Below are 19,505 nucleotides of genomic sequence, written 5' to 3'. Positions count from 1 at the left end.
GGGTGCCCACCCACATCAGCAAGGATAGTGTGATGGTTCCAGGGAGATGTCCTGGGGCCCAGACTCTCCAAGGTGAAGCTCTTAGGGTTCAGCAGGGACGGCTCTAGCCCGGGAGACTGTCACTTTCTTTCCTCTAAATCCTTGATCCCATCCCACCCACCTTGGGATGCATCTTGAGAAACTGGAACCAGTTTGACCTTGATACCTTGTGTGCTTCCTTCCCACATTGGCTTCTTTGTAATGCTGTTGGCCTCAGTATAAACTAGAGGATGGGGAGGTCTGGCCAGAAAAATAGACCGAAATCCCATATGGTCAGGCTTTTATGGGTCCATACCCAAACCCTGATCTGTGCATGCTCCTTTGGGGGCCTGAGAACACCCACCTCCTCCACTCCTCAATCCACCATCAGCTCACCTGCCTTAGACATTGTACTTCTGTTAATCTGCCACGCACCCGTGTTCTGTCCTGTTCTGTGTGCCCACCCACCTTGTCTCTTTTGTCAACAGGTTGCTGCCAAGATCCTGTATGGGCCTCCCTCTCTTTCCTAAGTGGCTTGTCTGCTCTTTGCTGCTGCTTTTGTATGTCAGATCTGAAATCTATCTTGAGAGGCCTGGATGAATGTCGCCTGATTCTTGTATGTGGAGGCTTCTCCCTCCTTGTCTCCAAGTTAATGGCTCTGATAAACGGGAGCCAGTTGTCTTTCCTTGGTCTTCCTCGGGACGGGGGCTTTAAGGAATATTCCCAAGCAGCTTTTGAAATTCCTTTTGTTTCAAGGGGGTTCCCTGTATTCTCTGGCCAGACATGGACTGCATATTTTCACTTTTTATTGGCGGAAAGAAAACGTTCCTCTTCTGTCTGATGAGCTTTAGGACCAGGAGTCCTCTTTCTTCTGTTTGGGCTTTTATCGACTGTGCCTGCGACCGTACCTGTGACACTTCACCTCTTCCTCCCCCTCCTCCTGTGTCTGCACCACCTCCACCCTGGGCAAGACTTACCTAACAGGCTCCTGCACCTTTCTCAGTGCCTGTGGCCATTGGCTCCTGGTCCTCCTACTCACAATCTTGAGGAGCAGAGAGCACCCCAAGCTGTTGGGCCACCTCCTAATGCAGTCCAAACTGAAGCACCTCCCAGATCAGCAAGAAGGGGCCTAAAGGTTCCCTTGGACTTAAACCGCCCCCTCAGATTTCCCCACAGGTGCCCCAAGTAACATGGACAGTGGGGAACAAATTGATTGACTTTTAGTGGGCACAGGCGCAACACATTTGTATTAAAGCTAATTTAAGTTTGTTTATTGTTTTAAGTTTATTTATTTATTTTGAGAGAGGGAATTCCAAGCTATGCTGTCAGCACAGAGCCTGAGGTGGGGCTCCATCTCATGAACTATGAGATCATGGCCTGAGCCAAAATTGAGAGTGGAACAGTTAACCAACTCAGGCACCCAGGCACCCCTAAGTTTGTTAAAGATAGGCCTTTAGAATTGTCAGCATTAAATATAAAACTTATATTCTACTGAGGTTTACTAAAGGTCAGATAAACTCATGTTATCTTTGTTGTAATTTGTCAGCAAAAGATGGCTTAAAATGATAGTTAATTTTAGCTGTCTCATAAAGCTTTCATGGGTAGTTGTTCAGAATCAGTAGGTAGGTTGAGTCAATGAAAAGTTTTATAGGTAGAACTTTTAAATGGCTTTCAAAATCTTTGGTGACCTGAATGGTTTGGGTTTTTTTTTTCTTTATGTTTATTTATTTTTGAGAGAGCGTGCACACAAGCAGGGGAGGGGCAACGTGAGAGGGAGACAGAGAATCCAAAGCAGGTTCCAGGCTCTGAGCTGTCAGTGCAGAGCCCAGTGCAGGGCTCAAACTCACAAACCATGAGATTGTGACCTAAGCCGAAGTTGGTTGCTTAACTGATGGCTGATGATAAAGGTTATGTTCTTTGGGTAAAGGCTGTAACTGTTCTAGAAATTAAATGAAATTCCTAAAGTTTTAATACGTTCTGGTATAAGGTTATCGCTTGGCATTCAGAGCTTCAACATACCTTTTGGAGGACACAGTGAACCCATAACAGCCACTAACAGGGTTCCCTCCTATTCCTCTCCACCCCAGGCACCCCGTGTGCAATGGCCCTGGTGTCTGCTGATTCCCGCATTGCAGAACTTCTCACGGAGCTCCATCAGCTGATCAAACAAACTCAGGTAAAGAGCTGAAGCCCTTGGCTCCTGGAGGGCAGCATGGGAGGGTGGGGGGTGGGGTGGAGAGGGTTGTGTTCAGAGAGATTGGACGTGCAGGAGCCCAGGGGATGTGAAGAACGCGTTTGAAGAACGAGAATGTGGGGTCTAACTACCCTTCCTGCTGGATTTTCCATCAGGAGCAGGATTTCATGATTCTTTCTGTTTAATTAACAGCTATGTTGAGATCTAGTTCACATCCCATACAGCTCACTAATTTGAAGTGCACGCTTCCGGTGGTTTGGGCATATTCCCAGAGTTGTGCAGCCATCACCATGATCAGTTTCAGAACATTGGCATCATCTGACAAAAGTACCCAGTGTGGCCGTTCCTCTTTTCCCTTCACCCTCTTATCCCAGCTGAGCACAGATCCTCTTACCAGGCAGGATACTCCAGGAGTGTAGAGTTTCTCTCCCAGGAGCTGGCCAAGGGCCAAAACTTTTTTGGAAAGTACAGGATCTGAAAGCACAGGCCTGCTGAGTTCATCTTTTACTGCACAGCCCCTCCTCCCCAGCCCTCGGCCTAGGCTCCCTTATAGCAAAGTGATATTTGAACGTCTACAGTTAATACAGCATTTGTACATCAGCTAGAGCAGCAGCGTCAGTGTAAGTATGCCTAACATTGGGAGGAGCCAGTGTGGGTGCAGATAGACTTTAAGAAACAGTGTGTCCTGTTGAGCCATTACATACATTTTCATATTTTTATACTAATTTGATTACCCCTTTCCCTCCTTCATGCACTACTGTTTGTGCCTTATAATGCAATTTTGTCGAACTGTTCAACATAGAAATTAGCTGATGATTAGCGCTAAATCCAATTCTTCCTCAGGCCAGTCGTTTTTGGTCATTGGTACCGGAATTATCATGTGACTTCTTTACGTAAGGCAGTTGAATCTTACTGGCAATGCCAGTGTGGCACACTGTTGGACTACGGTCATGGTAGAATTCAGTTTCTTTGTAGAGCAAGTTACTAAGAATTACAGACCTATTTCTTATGCCTTCCCACCAGAATTGGCCTCACCCACTTACTACATATTGTACTTTCTAGATACCGTCCTGGACAATAAAAGTATACTTTACAGTATTTGCTATGTTACAGTTTGGGCCATGATTCAGTTATTTCTGGGCTCTAAGTCAGTTGAGGACAAAGCCAGTCACCCTGTTGTAGCTCACAGGCTTGTAAAGGGACTGGTTTTGATAGTGTGCCCTTGTATAGCAGGGCCCACCTCCTACCTCTGGGGTGGACCTAAGTGATACTCAGGGTAACAGCCCTGGCTCTGCGAGCTCTACCTCAGGATGTCTTATTTTGATCTGTTCTTGGATCAAGGTAGTCATAGTGCATCAATATTCATTACAAGAACCCTATATAAGTGCTCTAGAAGGGCTTCCACGAGTTTAGAAACCTGTGCTTCCCATAGGTATGTCCTTGGAGCTCAGTGGCTAGGATGGAGGGCCATTGCCCTGTGGCTGCTTCAGCCCCCGTCTAGATTAAAATAGCCCGGAGGCCCTGAGGGGGCAGGATGGCAGACCTTTTCCCAACAACCCATGGGTCCGTGAATTATCCAGCACCGTGTTGGATTGGCCTGACCCATTGCACTGACTCCTCATCTTTCTAGGTTGACACCCATTCCATGTCTTCTTCCTACAAGAGAACTCACCTTAGTCTGTTTGTTTTATTAATAAGTCTTCCTCTGAATGCTGCCTCTCCTTAAAAGTGTATTCAGTTGTCCCATAATGCGTACACTAGCACTCGTCTCCCCCCAAACCTTCTGTCTGTGGGCCAGTGTACTTCCTTCCAGCGTGGATTTTGTTGCCATTGTCGTCTCCTGGCCTGGGTGCAGTTAGGAGACCTATTTTGTACTCCAGAATGCTGGGTGCCCTATACCAGATGAGCGGTGGTCACACATAGATGTATTTTATTTTATTTATTTATTTTTAAATTTTTTAACGTTTATTTACTTTTGAGACAGAGAGAGAGCATGAGCTGGGGAGGGGCAGAGAGAGAGAGAGACACAGAATCTGAAACAGGCTCCAGGCTCCGAGCTGTCAGCACAGAGCCAGACGCGGGGCTCGAACCCACGAACCATGAGATCATGACCTGAGCCGAAGTCGGACGCCTAACCGATTGAGCCACCCATGCGCCCCACACATAGGTGTATTTTAGCCCAAGTATATCAAATGGCCTCTCTACACCTTCCTCACTTCAGGGTGAGAATGTTCCCCAGAGGAATTTGGACCCGTTGTGTGATGCCTACCGCTTTAATCCTATCGGAAAGCTATTTTTTCCTATTGTAAAAAATGTCTTTTCATTCACAAAATTAAGGGCGGTAAGTATTTGTGCGTGGCATGTCGGGTGTGCTGCTTCTGTACTTTGTCCCTGATAATCAGGGTCCTTTCTAAGCATTCTGTCATCCACGTTTATAGTTATATAAGGGCCCATTTCCTGGGAGCCATATACCACACAGTCGTGTGGCCCAGAAGGGAGCAGTTCCCGGAAACTCCTTCCCTAGTGAAGTCCTTTGTAGTGGGATGTAACCTGAAAAGCAAGGGTCAGGAGCTACGGGCATGCCTAGCTCTGAGGCCTCTGGCCTGGGGTGCAGGGTGCTACGGCAGGATAAAGGGCCGCCCTCATGCCCTGTTGACCTCGTCCTTGCAGGAAGAGCGTTCGCGGAGCGAACACAACTTAGTGAATATCCAGAAGACACATGAGCGGATGCAGACGGAGAACAAGAGTGAGTAGCCAGCCGGGCTCACAAGAGAAGGGGATGTGGCCCGAGATGGGGGGTGCTGCTGTCATTAGTGCTGGGCAGGATTTTTGCAGGTACCTCCATAATCCGAAATGAATTGCTCCGTAGCCAGAGGGACAGTTTTCCCTTAGGCTGTGTGATGTAAGGTGACTCAGGAAACAGATCGCAGATGACCTAGCACTAAGGAACCTTGAAATACCCCAACTCTAGGGACTGGGACATCAGTGAAATAAGGCTGCACCCAGGGGAAATGCTTGGAGCCCATAAGCATCCCCAGTAGGCCGGTGTTTTCTGGAGAGAGCTTCCCTCCCGTGCTCCGCGCATGCTCCAGCGGCCCTCATGCTCAGCCTCCTGGGTTAGTGGTTTCCAAGTCTGAGCAGCTCTGAGGGCTCTTGTCTGTCTTCCTGTATGCTGACAAGTATTTTCTGTCCTGCGATGGCAGAGTTAGAAAGTGCTCTCCTGACGCGTAGCGATGGCATGTGTACCATATGAACTCATCAAACACAGCCATCAGCCTCAGAGAGCATTTCTGACCCAGTAAAGCTCATCCCCCCGGCCCGTGGCCTCTGGGCCTCTGGAAGTCTGATTTGGGTGCACTGGAAGCAGGCCCACATGACCAGCAGCTGCCCCTCACCCATGCCCCTTTCCCTGTTCACTTTGCAGTCTCTCCCTACTACCGGACCAAGCTGCGTGGACTCTATACCACCGCCAAGGCCGATGCCGAGGCTGAGTGCAAGTGAGTACTGTCCACCACCCTGCCCTCACCTCCCTTTCTCGCCCATGTGCTGGGCTGCAGAGGCCTACAAACCGCAGCCCAGCCGCCTTTCCAGCCGCAGATAAGCAGATGCCCGACACCCTGGCTGTTCTGTAGATGGCAGCAAGGTGGGGGCCAGACCCCAGCACTGCCATTTACTAGTCAAAGTGACCTTGAGCAATCCCTTCCATCGAGACTCCATTGCTCCATCATTACGATAGGGGTAATAACTATCTACAGAATTGTCAACCTAATATGAGATAATATATATATAGTACCTAAGACCAGTGTTTTTCAAACTTATGACCATTACCCGTGGCAGGAAATACATTCTCTGTTGTGACTTAATAATATTAAAGACATAATCATGACTTTAACAGTAGTAATAAAGACTCCTATCGGCCTTCCTGTGCCAAGCACTATCCCAAGTACTTTATATATTTATCTCAATGCTCAGAGCCACGGTTTTACAGATGAGGAGACTAAGACATGAGGGGTTCCATAATCTGCTAGAAGACCTACAAACTAGAAGTGGGGGAGCCCAATTTTAGACCCAAAGTGCATATACCTGAATACCATGCCAGAACGGTTTAATGCTTGCCTTTCCACATTGATTTTATATGTACATATGTCACACAATTGGAACAAGAAATAGTTTGTACTGTTACTCTGTATAGTCTTGTTTTGTTTTTAAGTAATCTCTACACCCACTGTGTGGGGCTCGAACTCACGACTCAGAGATCAAGAGTTGCATGTTCTTACGACTGAGCCAGCCAGGAGTCCTCTGTTCTGTTTTTTTTAATTCTGGTTGTTACCCAGGGAATTAATCTCACAACTCACTAATGAGTGTGGGCTCTGTTTAAATAGTGGCCTGCACATGTGGTGATGGCTAGCACCCTAAACAGTACTGGTGGCTCTGGATCTTCCTCTCCTCCCACCTGGCTCTTCACAGGCCCTGCCTTGTGCTCGGGGTCCCAGATTTTCTTTGCCTGCTGTCATCTTTGTTGTACAAACCTTTGCTGGCGCCTGTGTCCTGTACTGGCCATCCCCATGTAGAGACGCGAGGATAGCAAAGACCCGGCCTTCAAGAGCAAACAGACTGGAAAGGAGAGGCACCCGAAGAAAAAGTTAGAGGACAGTGTGGTTGATGAACCAGCAGAGGTGGGCTCACTGTGCGTGGAGGCCTGGAATGGCCGCAGGGAGGAGGAGAGATTTGAAGTAGGGGTCAGCAGGTGGACACGGCAGAGGGGATGGTGTGTGCGGAGGCTGTGGAGGCGTGCCCACTGGACATACACACTGGGGGGCTGAGAACCAGTCCTCTGTGGCTGGGGAAGGACATGGAGGGCTTCCAGGAACTGGACTTTATCCTGGAGGCCAGAGGGAGCCAGGGAAGATGTAAAGGCAGGAGAGAAACCCCTGGCTGCTGTGTGGACGGTAGACTGGGTGAGATTCCAAAGCTAGTGAGGAGATCAGGCAAGAGGTGGTGACGGGACTGAGCCAAGGCAACAGCAGTGGGGAAGGAGAAGCAAGGGTGGTGGGTTCAAGGGCAGATTCTGAAATGAAGTTGGGAAAACCATTCAGGAGAGGGGAAGGTGAAGATTCCAGGGGTTTTTAGCTTAGAAGCACCTGCTGGGCTCCCTGTGCTGGGCGGGGGAGGAGAACAAAGGGTGGGGTTGACTTAGGCTGGGGTGGGGGGTGCAGGGCACAGGCAGGGGAAGGCACGGGGCATTCTGATTGCCAGCCAGCCTTCCAGCCCACCCTTCCGTGCCCCCTCTCCTCCCTAATGTGCAGGTTTGTCATCTGGTCATAGTCCCTGTCCCGCTCACCTGCGCTGGAGTTGGGCTGGCGTTAGCTAGAGGGATACACACATTTGAGAGCAAAAGGCAAAATGGCCCTTCCCAGCCTAACTGTTGGCAAAATGACTGCTTAGGAAACCAGTCTGATGCAGGCCTCTCTCTCCCATTGACCTACCTGGAATTAAACACTTATAAGCTTATTTCATAACTTCAGGGCCCCACCTCACAATTCTGCCACTTCACTTTTCAGACTCTCAGAAGCTTGAACATGTATTCACTAGACACTGAGTCCTTGTCAGCACCAGTGCCATGCTGGGCCCGGGAGCGCGTGAGGGAGCCAAGTGTCACCCGGCCTGCGGGAGGCTCAAGTCTGGGAGTCTGGGTGGGAACACATGTCACTGTGTGTTCCCACGGGCACTCTCCTCCACCCATACGTCTCTAAGCAGATTAATTCCAGCTCTCAGGAAACTGAAGAGCCAGCGTCAGGAGCTAGTCCTGTGACACGCTGCTGGCTCCTGTGACAGACACACTGTTACTCTTTCCTCCACGTGCTCTTCCCGAATCCCCGGCTGGCTTCATCCCTCTGCTTTGCAGGAAATGGAAAAGTGCCCATGTCTTCATTTAACAATTCCTTGTGGGGTTTTTTTGGTTTTTTTTAATCATTTAAAAAAAATTTTTTTTAATGTTTTATTTATTTCTGAGAGAGAGAGAGAGAGAGAGAGAGAGAGAGACAGCGTGAGCAGGGCGGGGTCAGAGAGAGGGAGATGCAGAATCTGAAACAGGCTCCAGGCTCTGAGCTGGCAGTCAGCACAGAGCCCGACGCGGGGCTCGAACCCACGAACCGTGAGATCACGACCTGAGCTGAAGCCAGAGGCTTAACCGACTGAGCCACTCAGGCGCCCCAGGTTTTTTTTTTGTTTGTTTTTTTGTTTTTTTGTTTTTTAAGGCTTTGGGGTTGTACACGGGCCACAGGGGTCAGAGGGTGACAAGGTCAAAGATCTCACTTTCCAGAAACGGGCAGCCATTCCCAGGCGGAAACAAATTGTTTTCTAGCCATAGTGCCAGAGGCCTTTCTCAACAGTGGGAGGGGTGGGGCCCGCAGTGATACTGTGGCCACGGACAGCAGGGCCCCTCCCACCCCCCACCCCTGGGTCCCGGCCTGGGAAGATGGTTTCAGCCCTGGCTCAGCTGGCACAGGTTAGCTTCCCAAGGGCCTGAACGACCCCAGGGCTAACACGGCAAGTGCCCAGAGGAGAGAATGATTGTCGCGGTGCAAGGACAGTCAGCACCAGGTGTGGGTCCCCACCCCCACCCCCACCGGCAGCAGCGTTGGCTGCGGGTGCTTGCGGCGTGGATATCGGTCCAGGTTGCTGACCAGAGCTGGCGCTCTAATCTTGACCTGTTCCATAGAAGGGTGGTCTCTTCCGCTTTCTCCAGGGTTATTGCCGTTTTCCATCATGTGGTTAGTAAGCCTCTTATGGGAGATCATCAAGATTATGTAAACATTCCATGTCAAGCTGTCTCTCAGCTTTGGCATCTGTTTTCGATTCTTGCTCAAAACAACTGGGGTTCTTTTTCTTAAAGCTCCCAGGGGATGCGGATGTGGTTGAGAACCACTCCACTCATGTCTCACAGAGCACAGCTTGGGACATGCCGCATAAAGCTGTGTTCTTCAGTCCCAGCAGCAACGGTCAGACTCCCAAGTTCCCTTTGGCCTCCTGGCTTTTACTCTCCTCCCCACCCCCCCGCCCCGTCCTGGGGCCTGACTGCCCCTCACCCCCATCCTGCCTCCCCATGCCCTGTGCCTGCCGCACCCAACTGTGATCCTGCAGGCATGTCAGGCGAGATGTCCGCCCCTCCCTGCTTTGGACTGCGCCCCTCCCCTGCCTGACGAGCTCCATGAGAGCCCGGGACATCAAGGACATCGCAGGACACACCTGCAAGGCTGTCTTGTGATGTGTTTTTGGCTTTCTCCTGCTGAATGAAGGCCTTCAGAACCACGGGAGCACTTACTAAAGGTTTACAGCAGGAATAGCCATGGGAGAGGAGAATAAATGACCCAAAATGGAGTCTGTGCTGCTTGTTACTATTGAAATACTTGTTGGGGGAGAGTCCTCAAGATCTAGGATAAAGAAACCTTCCTCCAGCCAGGGTTGTGTTCACTTCTGCTGGATTGCCTGGGCCCCAGCCACTCTGGAGTCCTGCAGATTCATTCCAGCGGTTTACTGGGGCTGTGGCCTTTTGGAGACAAATTCCTTCCACCCCATACCCCTGCCCTGAGCCGAGAGAACTCCCCACAGTCCTCTGGAGTGTCTCCTTTTACACACCCCACCCGGGGCTGACCCCGAGCTTTAACCTCCACCCTCCAGATCTCCACTGTCCGAAGCAGCCAGTCCTGCAGCGTGCTCTCTTCAGGCTTCGTCACATGCAGCTCCCTCTGCTTTGCTTGCCTCTCTGGGGTTCTCTTGAATTCTTTGGCCTGCTTCCTCTCACTACCTTATCAGTTCTTTTATGCTCTCAAAACTAAAAAAACACAGGCGCACCTGGATGGCTCAGTCAGTGGAACATGAGACTCTTGATCTCGGGATTGGAGGTCTGACCCCCACCCACACTGGGTGTAGAGGTCACTTAAAATTTAAATAGGGGCGCCTGGGTGGCTTAGTCGGTTAAGCGTCCGACTTTCGCTTAGGTCATGATCTCGCGGTTCGTGGGTTCGAGCCCCGCGTCGGGCTCTGTGCTGACTGCCAGCTCAGAGCCTGGAGCCTGCTTCAGTCTGTGACTCCCTCTCTCTCTGAGCCTCCCCTGCTCACGCTGTCTCTCTCTCTCTCTCTCTCCTAGAAATAAATAAAAAAACATTTAAAAAAATTTAAATAAACCAAATAAATAGGGGCGCTTAGGTGGCGCAGTTGGTTAAGTGTCCATGATCTCACAGTTCATGAGTTCAAGCCCCATGTCAGGCTCAGTGCTGACAGCTCAGAGCCTGGAGCCTGCTTCAGATTGTGTCGTCTTCTCTCTCTGCCCCTCATCCACTCACACTCTGCCCCACCCACCCTCTCTCAAAAATAAACATTAAGAAATGTATAAATAAACAAACACTTAGGGTTTATAGTTTTGGCGTAGAGCTAATCTGAGTCACCCAGCCTGCTGTAAGCAGAAAGGGAGCCTGTGCTTTATGCTTCATCCAGATGTCTTCTCTCCCTTCTCCCCGCCCTCAGCATCCTCCGGAAAGCTCTAGATAAGATAGCGGAAATCAAGTCTCTGTTGGAAGAAAGGCGGATTGGTGAGTTGGAGAGGAGTCTTGACCAGGCGGAGTGAGGCTTCCTGAGAGCAGTAGCCCCAGCCCAGCCCCTACAGGACAGGGGGCCTCTGTCAGCCCCATGTGCTCCTTCCGTGGGCTTCCAATGGGGGAGCGCCATCTGCGCAGCCTGGGTCTGGGAGGGGATGGAGCCGCCTCCCTGCTCGGAGGCAGGGGCTCCCCCTTGTCCCTGGGCAGACCTGGAAGATCCCATCCCACCCCCTCATGCTTGACTCCCTTCCTCTTGTGCTGGGGCGGTTGCCTCCTTCCTGCTCCCCTCACTGGCACTTCTTGCTGTGGTGAACACTGGCTGCTTTGTGGGAGCCGTCCTCAGATGGGGCTTACACGGGGTGCTGGCTTCCAGACCCCTTCAGACTGCCTTGGCTCCCGCCTCTCTTACTGTAACACTCAGTGAGCCCGCAGCGGGCAGACGCCTCGCTCGTCACACAGCTCACACCGCCAGTGGGGTCTTTGTAAAGTTGACTGGGTGTGTTGAGTCACAGCTGAGGAAGTCAAGGGTCTGACCTAAGGAGCCTAAGTTCCTTTTACCTTTTTGTGAAATAACAACATATATTAATATTAGAAAAGTACACCTAAGTGTATACACAGCTCTGTGACATTTTCAGTAACCAAACATCTGATGCGCCCAGCATCTCAGAGCCCCCCTTTAGGCCCGCTTTAGTCCTTCACACCAGGGGACCCACAGACCTGACCTCTCACTGGTCTGTGAGAGCAGTCTGCGAGTCTTCCACTGCGGGCATCCGGCCGCAGGGGCGGGGATCACATCAGGGCCCTTGCTGCTAACTCAGGATCTGGGGTTCCAGGCCGAGCCCTGCTGACAGCACGCGTGCTAGGCTGGGCCTGGGGGCAGGCGCCCTGTCCCCGGTGCCTCAGGGGCTCGCTTCCTTCCCACAGCGGCCAAGATTGCGGGCCTCTACAATGACTCGGAGCCCCCTCGGAAGACCATGCGCAGGGGGGTGCTGATGACCCTGCTGCAGCAGTCGGCCATGACCCTGCCCCTGTGGATCGGGAAGCCCGGTGACAAGTGAGGGCAGGCCTGGGGTGGGGGAGCTGACGAGTGGGAGGGGCTGGGGCTGACACCTTATTCCACCTCCAGGCCCCCGCCCCTCTGTGGGGCCATCCCAGCCTCTGGGGACTACGTGGCCAAACCTGGAGACAAGGTGGCCGCTCGGGTAAAGGCTGTGGATGGGGATGAGCAGTGGATCCTGGCCGAGGTGGTCAGTTACAGCCATGCCACCAACAAGTGAGTGGACCCCATGCCTCTGCTCTGACATTACACCTGTGCAGGGTGCCTGTGGGGACGGGGACGGGTATGTAGGGTGTGTAGCGGGCTCCTTGGGCCCCTTCCCTGCCCTGCTCGCGGCTCCCCAGCTTAGACGGTTCACCTCCCTGTGTCCACTGTTTTCCTTTCGTTCGCCAGGTATGAGGTAGATGACATCGATGAAGAAGGCAAAGAGTGAGTGTGCTGGTCAGGGCGGGAGGGTGGAAACCGCTGGGAAGGGGCCCCCGCCTGGCTGCGGGTTGACCTAAGTGCCCACCCCCTCCCCCCAGGAGACATACCCTGAGCCGGCGGCGCATCATCCCCCTGCCCCAGTGGAAGGCCAACCCTGAGACGGACCCCGAAGCCTTATTTCAGAAGGAGCAGCTTGTGTTAGCCCTGTATCCCCAGACCACCTGCTTCTACCGTGCCCTGATCCACACGCCCCCGCAACGGGTAAGCAGCCCCCACGGGAGGGACCGCACAGGACGCGACAACTGGGCTGACCAATGGGTCATGAGGTCACCGTCCACTTCCCTCCCCTCCTGACCTCCTCTCTCCTGCCCACACTGCCCCACAGCTGCCCTCCAGCCCTGCCTCCTCCAGCCAGTCAGCCCCTCTCCCACCTTCAGAGTCCCAGCAGGCCCTGAGTGGAATGGGACCCACGAGGCCCCTCGTCTCCCTTCACCTGCGCATTTCGATGAGCAGCCCTGAGATGGGAGGCTCCATGCGGGGGCCCTTTCTCTGTCCCAGGCTGCGCTCCCTCATGCTGGTCGCCCATCACCTGATGGTGGGCGAAGACTGTTCTCCCCTCTTCTTCCAGGACCCCTGCCCTCTGGGTTTTCCTTGATCCCCTTAACAAAGGATCCTCAAAAGGCACTAGAGCCTCTGTGTAGAATTCCCCCCATCTCCCCCCCCCCAGTGACAGCAAGTCTCCCTCCTCCTTGCTCTTTGTCCCCTGACCCTTTGTTACGGAGAAAAGAGCTCTGTCCTAGCAGGGATTAGGTTCAAACATCTAACTTTTTGAGCGAAGTTCGGGACGGGAGAGGCTGGGAGCCCCAAGGCTTCTGGTCATTCTGGGCTCAGGGCCTTGTCTGGGGGTCTCTGACCAGCCCCTCCTGTCTGCTCCCTGCCGCAGCCCCAGGATGACTATTCAGTCCTGTTTGAAGACACCTCCTATGCAGATGGTTACTCCCCTCCCCTCAATGTGGCCCAGAGGTACGTGGTGGCTTGTAAGGAGCCAAAGAAAAAGTGAAGTGGGCTGGCAGACCTGAAATCTCCTGCCATCCTCACAGGGGAATGCAACGAAAGATTCTGTGGTCAAATAAATATTGTTCCCTTTGCCCCTGTCTCCTTGGCTTTGCTCTTCCAGGCCCTTCTCCCCCTCCTCCTAACAGGACAAGTTGGGGAATTGGAGGCTGCAGAGGAGATGGCTTCATCTGGCCCCAGTAGGCATTTAGCTCACATTAGAGACTCTGGGCGTAACACAAATGGCATTTTATTCACAAGCCCAGGGTGGGCCGTGTCACAGCGGTGGGGCCTCCGCAGCGCCTCAGGGAGCATCACTCAGATGTGTGCGGAAGCTGAGGCTGCAGCCTGCCATCTTCTCTGCATAGTGGGCGTCAAAGCGCTCGTTCTGGGCCACAGTGAAGGTGGTCTTCCAGTCCCCCGAGATACCTGAGCACAGAGGACAGAGGGGAGGGTGGCTGCATGTCCTGGCCACAGTGGCGGCCCCAGGGGGCTCAGGGCCAGCTCTTGGCTCCGCATCCACGCTTTCCTCCCCACGATGCCAGCCTGCGCAGCGCTCACCTTTCCGCATGAAGGCGGAAACGTTGTGATCCATGATGTCAGGGGGTAGGGTGGTGTAGTTAACCATGGGGTTCTTCTTCATCTCCTTGAAAGACGTCTGCTGGGTGATGAGATCCACAGTCTCCTCTGGCAGGGAGCGCCCCACAAACTCCAGGATCTTCTTAATTTCTCTTTTAGGGTTCTGGAGCAGCAGAGGGGCTCTTAGTGGAGGTTGGGATTGCTCATTGAGCAAACAAAAGGGGGCCCTACCCCATGGGGGATCGGGCGGCTTCCGCTTCCACCCCTCTCAGCCCCAGCTCCTTGGGCCTTCCTTCCGAGGGGCACATTAACTGTCCCTGCCCTGTGACCCTGTAGTAAGCTCTGCTTGGGTCCTGATGGGTGAGGGCAGGAACAGCCCTCTCTCAGAACTGTGGCCCCAGGGAGAGCAGCCACAGAAGATGGCCTGTGAATGGCTGGGTGTGGCTCAGGTCTGAGATAAGAGCTATATGGTGTTGCTGCCCCATGACACTGCAGCCCCTGCAGCCCCCCAGTCTCCTGGGCAGGAAGGCGGGCTGGAGGGGCCCAGGGACTGACGTGGGGCCGCCCTAGGGAAGGTGGCTGAGAGGGCCTTGGCAGGTGTCTGTGAGCTTCCTGCCTCTCTGTGGAGAGAAGTGGCAGCAGGTGACCTCACCTCTTTCATGTCCTCGTAGAAGAGGTAGAGAACAGGGTGGGTGTGACTCAGCTCCCACCACTCCCGCACGTGCTGATACCAGGACCCGTAAGACACTGGGGAAAAGGGCATGGGCAGGGACACAGAGCTGGTGTTAGTTTTGCCTGGCTGCTGCTCAGCGCCACCCCACTCCTTTCTCCAGATTGAGGCCCACCTTCCCCAGCCATGAACTTCTCCAGGAAGCTGTCCCAGGATTCAGGGTCAGGGTGCACTTTGGCCATGCGGTAGAAGTGGTAATAGGAGACGGCCACATCCTTCGCGTTGCGGGCAACATAGACCACCTGGAGGGGCAGATGACCCCCCACACACACACATGCCCTCGAATCATTACCGCACAGCCAGCCTGGCACTGGATGCCCCACCCCTCACAGCAGCCCTGCAGGCAAAGTTCTCCCAGGTCTGGCCAGAGGGGAAACCAGCTCAGAGGCTGACTTGCTTGTGGTCCCCAGAACCAAATTTTATGCTAATCTGATCCCCTCAGCGCCGCCATACCCAGATTTGGAACAAGGAGTACCCGACTGTCACCAGCCCCCTCCTCCACAGGCCTGGGGAGGCCTGCAGAGAAGACTGCCTTCCTCAGCTCTGCACCAAGGAGGCTCACTTTCAGTGACCTCTAATCACACGAGGCAGACAGCCTCCCCCCTTAAGATGAGACCTTCCTGGGGCGCCTGGGTGGCTCAGTCGGTTAATTGTCCAACTTCAGCGCAGGTCATGATCTCACAGTTCATGGGTTCGAGCCCCACGCCTTGCTGTGTGCTGACAGCCAGCTCAGAGGCTAGAGCCTGTCTTCGGATTCTGTGTCTCCCTCTCTCTCTGACCCTCCCCTGCTCACATTGTCTATCTCTCTCAAAAATAAATAAAAAACATTAAAAAAAAAAAAGAAGATGAGACCTTCCTCTCAGATAGGGCTAAGCTGGGATGGCTTCCTCTGCCACTCACCTTGACTTTCTGATCCAGCAGGGTCTGGGGGAGCAGGGCCAGAGGCAAGTGTGTCTTGAGGATTCGCGGGGCTGGTGTATCTTTCAGAACCTCCAGACCTGTGCCATGGGCGGGGAGAGGTCTGCTGAGCTAGAGCCCAGTCCTGCCTCCCTCTCTTCCTCTTGTCCCTAGAGCCCCACCACACACCTGTGGGAATCCCTGGAGCCTTGAACTCAAGGAAGGGAACCCGGATAAAGACAGGGGCCCTGCGACACTTCTCCACATCGCCACCTTGGTAGATCATGTCCAGGATCTCGCTTGCCCAGGTGGTGCCTGGAGATCAGGGAAAGAGGAGGTGAACAGGGCTGAGGGCAGGCCCCTGCTGGCCCAGCAGGGAACTGTGGCTCAGGAGAGGGGTGGGTGGCCCTCATCACCTACCAGATTTGGGATAGGTGCTGATAAGCAGGTCATCAGGCTGGGCTTGGAAGGCCTCCAGTGGCCCCAGTGCCTCGGCAAAGTACTTGATGAGAGGGATCCCCTTCACGTACTGCAGTGGTGGGCGCGAGGTGTCCCGGACCAGCTCCATGCTGCTGCGTCAGCGGCCGGAGTGCACCCTACTCCCCTTAACATCACAACAGGCCATCTACTGAATCCTTGCTTTAAGATAAGGAAACTGAAGGCTGAGTGACTTACCTTCCCCCCCGCCCCCCCAACCCAACACACTTACAAAGCTAGCGAGTGGTGGGAGCTGGTATTCCAAACCAGACGTGACACTCACGAGGTGGGTCACAAAGCTACCTGTGCCTTCACCTGCAGAGCTTTAAAACTCCCAGTGCTCGGGGCCACACCCTAAACCAGTTAAATCACTCTCTGGGGGCCAATCCCAGTGTTTTGGAAACTCCAGATTCGTGTGCACTTGAGAAAACTACTTTAGTGCCTGCCTGTCTTAACTCCCTGTTTTCTTTTTCATGCCGCTTCCTGCTTCAGCTCCTGGCCTGCCGCACTGGCCTCCTCTCCCTGTCATCCCCTTGAGCTCCCTGGGCCCCTCACATGTGGAAACATCGCAAAAGCCAGTCTGTGATCCCACTTGCCCAACCACACTCCATCTTGGCTCGGAGATAAACACAGCCAACTGAGCTTGTTTTAGGGGTTAGAGTCTGGGATGTGGATGAGGAGTCCGCGGGAGAGGGAGGGGGTTTCAGACCCGGTAGCAGTTGGCAGATTGAGATGGGCTCTCCCGAGGGAGAGGGCAAGGATGCCATCAGAGGCGGCAGCGGAGAGAGAGGAGCTGGCATCACAGGGTGAGGGAGGTCTGGCCCCACCCAGCCCACCCCAGCACTCACCAGAGCTCTCCGTCTCTTGGCCTTGTGACTCCTTGTGCTGTGGTTTACTGGGTGCAGTGTGGGGAGTGCAGAAATGCTTTCTGAGCTGAAGGGTTTCTAAGTCCAAAGTGGGAGGGATCTGGAGCCAGCACTGGGATCTGGCTGTCTTCCAGGAAGGAAAGGGTGGAGTTTAGAGTGGGAGGGCCCCCTGTGCTCCCCTACTTAGCACCTCAGTCAGCGCCAAGCTTAGACTGACCTGAAAATCCAAGATCTGGGCTTAGCATGTAGAAAAGAGAAGAGTGAATCTAGACAAAAGTGCCCAGTAAGTTTTCACTTTTGTTTTTTGGGGGCTTTTGAGCTGTAATCCTGGCACCTGACTTGCCTTCCAAACTCCACCCCTGCAGGGCGGGCCAACCGACAGCTCTTTCTAATGGACCCAACCAGCTGAGGGGGCAGAGTGGAGAGGGAATACAGGACGCTCTGGTGAGCAGGGTCACTCACCTCCCTAGCTGGCTCCAGGCCAGTCTTGAAGGTGCCAAAGGTTCAGGTGGGGGGTGGCCCAGAGGGCCCCCACAGCCCAGGCATTCTAAAAACTGCTACTCTGACCTCTGACCACAAGGCCAGTACAGAGCAGTGTGGGTAGGCAGGGTGACAGTCTAGAGTAGAACAGAGCAGGGCAGGCTCTTCCTGAGGCAGCAGAGAGCTGGAAAGCAGAGNCCAGCCGTTCCCAAGGGGCTTCCTGGAGCTCCACTCATGGTTGATGAAAGAACCATGGCCCCCGGAAGGTGCTTTTCTCTCACTGGATTTGAAGGGGCTCCGCAGACAGAGACAAGGAGTTGGGGCTTCGAGAGAGCCACAGGCTCCCATGGGAGTAGAGTATCTCTCCCCTCCCCCCCACCCCCTGCCCCACTCTTGGCCTCTGTCCTTCCTATTTGTATTAAAGTCCAGAGTCAAGCTGGGCACTGGATTTGGATGGGCTCTGAGTCAAGAGTGTGAGTCTCCCAAGCAAAGAACGGTGTCAGAAGCTTGCTGAGAACAGCTGAGACACACAGCCTCCAGGAAGAGGAGAGGCTCGCTCACACAGGCCAGCCCCCTCTCCCCACTACTACTCTTCTCCTCAGGCCCCAGTGACTGGCAGGGCCTCTGCCCTCTAGCTCCAGCCCCCAGCAAACACCAGGAAGTTCCCTTAACTCAGACTCTTTATTGCGCTCAAGTAAAAACTGCCCGGACCCACAGGAGTGGCACAAACACGCAGTGGGTGGAGGGTTGGGGGCGCTGAGGATCAGGTCTCCAGCATGTCTGTCCAGTGTTCCTGTGGAAACAAGAGAAGCGGTCAAAGGCAGCCTGGGGAACGGGACGGGGCAGGGAGGCTGGGGCCAAAGCCACCTCTCACCTCTTCTAATTCCAGGTCCTCTCCTTCCTCTTCGGTGCCCATCTGGCACAGCCAGATCAGGTCTCCCCACAGCAGCGAGTTCTTACAGCTACCAAGGGGTGCAGTTGGTAGGAGACACAGTCAGGATCACGGGCCTCCTCCAGGCTAGGCCCTGGGTGCCAAGGTAAGGACTCGGCTGCCCTGGGCCTGGGCTTGGACAACTGGCACCATCATCCTAGAGCTAGACCCGGCTGGGGCAGGGGTGCCAGACTCACCCAGGGCACTGGCCCTCTAGGGGCAGAAGCTGCCCCGGCTCCTTCTCCAGGAACTCCTCTGCGAGGCAGATCACGTGGGCCCTGAGGCGGCAGCCAGGGTGGGGGCAGCACAGCGGGCCCTCTTCGTCCTGTGGAGGCAGTGGCAGGTAAGAGAGAAACCCAGGCAGCATGATGTAGCTAAAGCTCAGAATTTCTATGGACCAGACACTGCTCCGGGCGCTTTACGTTAAACAATCCTGTGAGGGGGCGCCTGGGTGGCTTAGTCGGTTAAGCGTCCGACTTTCGCTTAGGTCATGATCTCACGGTTCATGGGTTCGAGCCCCGCGTCGGGCTCTGTGCTGACTGCCTGCTCAGAGCCTGGAGCCTGTTTCAGTCTGTGACTCCCTCTCTCTCTGACCCTCCCCTGCTCACGCTGTCTCTCTCGCTCTCTCTCTCCTAGAAATAAATTTAAAAAAAAAACAAAAATTTAAAGATTANGTCATGATATCACGGTTCGTGGGTTCGAGCCCCGCGTCGGCCTCTGTGCTGACTGCCTGCTCAGAGCCTGGAGCCTGTTTCAGTCTGTGACTCCCTCTCTCTCTGACCCTCCCCTGCTCACGCTGTCTCTCTCTCTCTCTCTCTCTCCTAGAAATAAATTTTAAAAAAAACAAAAATTTAAAGATTAAAAAAAAACAATCCTGTGAGGCACATACTACCGCTGTTTGCGTTTTGTAGATGAAATGGGAAGCACGGAGAGGGTACAGTACTTGCCCACAGAGCCCAAGCTAATCCTCTGAGCATTAGCGGGGATTATATAAACAGCATGGCCCCTGCAGCGACACCTACAGTTCTTCCAGCTAAGCGATCTCCGACAGGTCACTTAATCTCTGAATGGCAAGTACTCAATTTACATTTCCTGAGGCCTCCAAAGAAGTCAGGCCCATCATCTAAATTAATTTGTTACGATGTATTGGCTGCCGTTTTCCAGACCCTTTTCTACAGCAGTGAACAAGAAATGTCCTTG

General features: G+C 53.6%; 3 protein-coding genes across 8 annotated transcripts in view; 1 reads left to right on the top strand and 2 right to left on the bottom strand.

The window, feature by feature from the left end:
• Nucleotides 1-13,440, top strand: part of SGF29 (SAGA complex associated factor 29) — a 30,276-nt gene extending 16,836 nt beyond the window's left edge. For all 5 annotated transcript variants that reach the window (XM_077760428.1, XM_077760426.1, XM_077760427.1 and 2 more), the window contains 9 exons: nucleotides 2,106-2,194; nucleotides 4,883-4,958; nucleotides 5,637-5,709; nucleotides 10,739-10,803; nucleotides 11,734-11,863; nucleotides 11,936-12,082; nucleotides 12,260-12,295; nucleotides 12,391-12,553; nucleotides 13,236-13,440. In XM_077760428.1, coding sequence (XP_077616554.1) covers nucleotides 2,120-2,194; nucleotides 4,883-4,958; nucleotides 5,637-5,709; nucleotides 10,739-10,803; nucleotides 11,734-11,863; nucleotides 11,936-12,082; nucleotides 12,260-12,295; nucleotides 12,391-12,553; nucleotides 13,236-13,352 — 882 coding nt within the window. In that variant the 5' untranslated portion in view covers nucleotides 2,106-2,119 and the 3' untranslated portion in view covers nucleotides 13,353-13,440. The remainder of the gene's footprint in view (nucleotides 1-2,105; nucleotides 2,195-4,882; nucleotides 4,959-5,636; nucleotides 5,710-10,738; nucleotides 10,804-11,733; nucleotides 11,864-11,935; nucleotides 12,083-12,259; nucleotides 12,296-12,390; nucleotides 12,554-13,235) is intronic.
• A 139-nt stretch (nucleotides 13,441-13,579) lies between these two features.
• LOC144228567 (sulfotransferase 1A1) lies at nucleotides 13,580-17,017 on the bottom strand. Of its 2 annotated transcripts, none has more exons than XM_077760431.1 (8): nucleotides 16,877-17,017; nucleotides 15,972-16,190; nucleotides 15,741-15,866; nucleotides 15,555-15,652; nucleotides 14,770-14,896; nucleotides 14,577-14,671; nucleotides 13,907-14,087; nucleotides 13,580-13,774 (listed from the first exon to the last, which is right to left on the bottom strand). In XM_077760431.1, exons 2-8 carry the CDS (start codon nucleotides 16,117-16,119, stop codon nucleotides 13,650-13,652), a joined length of 900 nt encoding a protein of 299 aa, XP_077616557.1. In that variant the 5' UTR covers nucleotides 16,120-16,190; nucleotides 16,877-17,017; the 3' UTR covers nucleotides 13,580-13,649. The 2 variants fall into 2 exon arrangements, with proteins under 2 accessions (XP_077616557.1, XP_077616556.1); XM_077760430.1 differs by having other exon boundaries at nucleotides 15,972-16,155.
• A 1,019-nt stretch (nucleotides 17,018-18,036) lies between these two features.
• SLX1A (structure-specific endonuclease subunit SLX1A) overlaps nucleotides 18,037-19,505 on the bottom strand; it is a 3,595-nt gene continuing 2,126 nt past the window's right edge. Inside the window, exons 5-7 of the mRNA XM_077760434.1 lie at nucleotides 18,503-18,630; nucleotides 18,249-18,336; nucleotides 18,037-18,167 (exon numbers count right to left, since the gene is read on the bottom strand). Coding sequence (XP_077616560.1) covers nucleotides 18,138-18,167; nucleotides 18,249-18,336; nucleotides 18,503-18,630 — 246 coding nt within the window. The 3' untranslated portion in view covers nucleotides 18,037-18,137. The remainder of the gene's footprint in view (nucleotides 18,168-18,248; nucleotides 18,337-18,502; nucleotides 18,631-19,505) is intronic.

The sequence above is a fragment of the Crocuta crocuta genome, unplaced genomic scaffold (assembly GCF_008692635.1).
Source record: "Crocuta crocuta isolate KB4526 unplaced genomic scaffold, BGI_CrCroc_1.0 scaffold73, whole genome shotgun sequence".
Taxonomy (NCBI): domain Eukaryota; kingdom Metazoa; phylum Chordata; class Mammalia; order Carnivora; family Hyaenidae; genus Crocuta; species Crocuta crocuta.
This window is presented reverse-complemented; position numbering and strand designations above follow the sequence as displayed.

Excerpts from the sequence above, each read along its gene's own strand:
- LOC144228567 (XM_077760431.1), bottom strand. The coding sequence starts at position 16,119 with ATGGAGCTGGTCCGGGACACCTCGCGCCCACCACTGCAGTACGTGAAG. Across the intron at positions 14,088-14,576 it reads TCTACGAGGACATGAAAGAG|AACCCTAAAAGAGAAATTAA; the intron begins GTGAGGTCACCT and ends CTGCTGCTCCAG. Across the intron at positions 13,775-13,906 it reads TTCCGCCTTCATGCGGAAAG|GTATCTCGGGGGACTGGAAG; the intron begins GTGAGCGCTGCG and ends CTCTGTGCTCAG.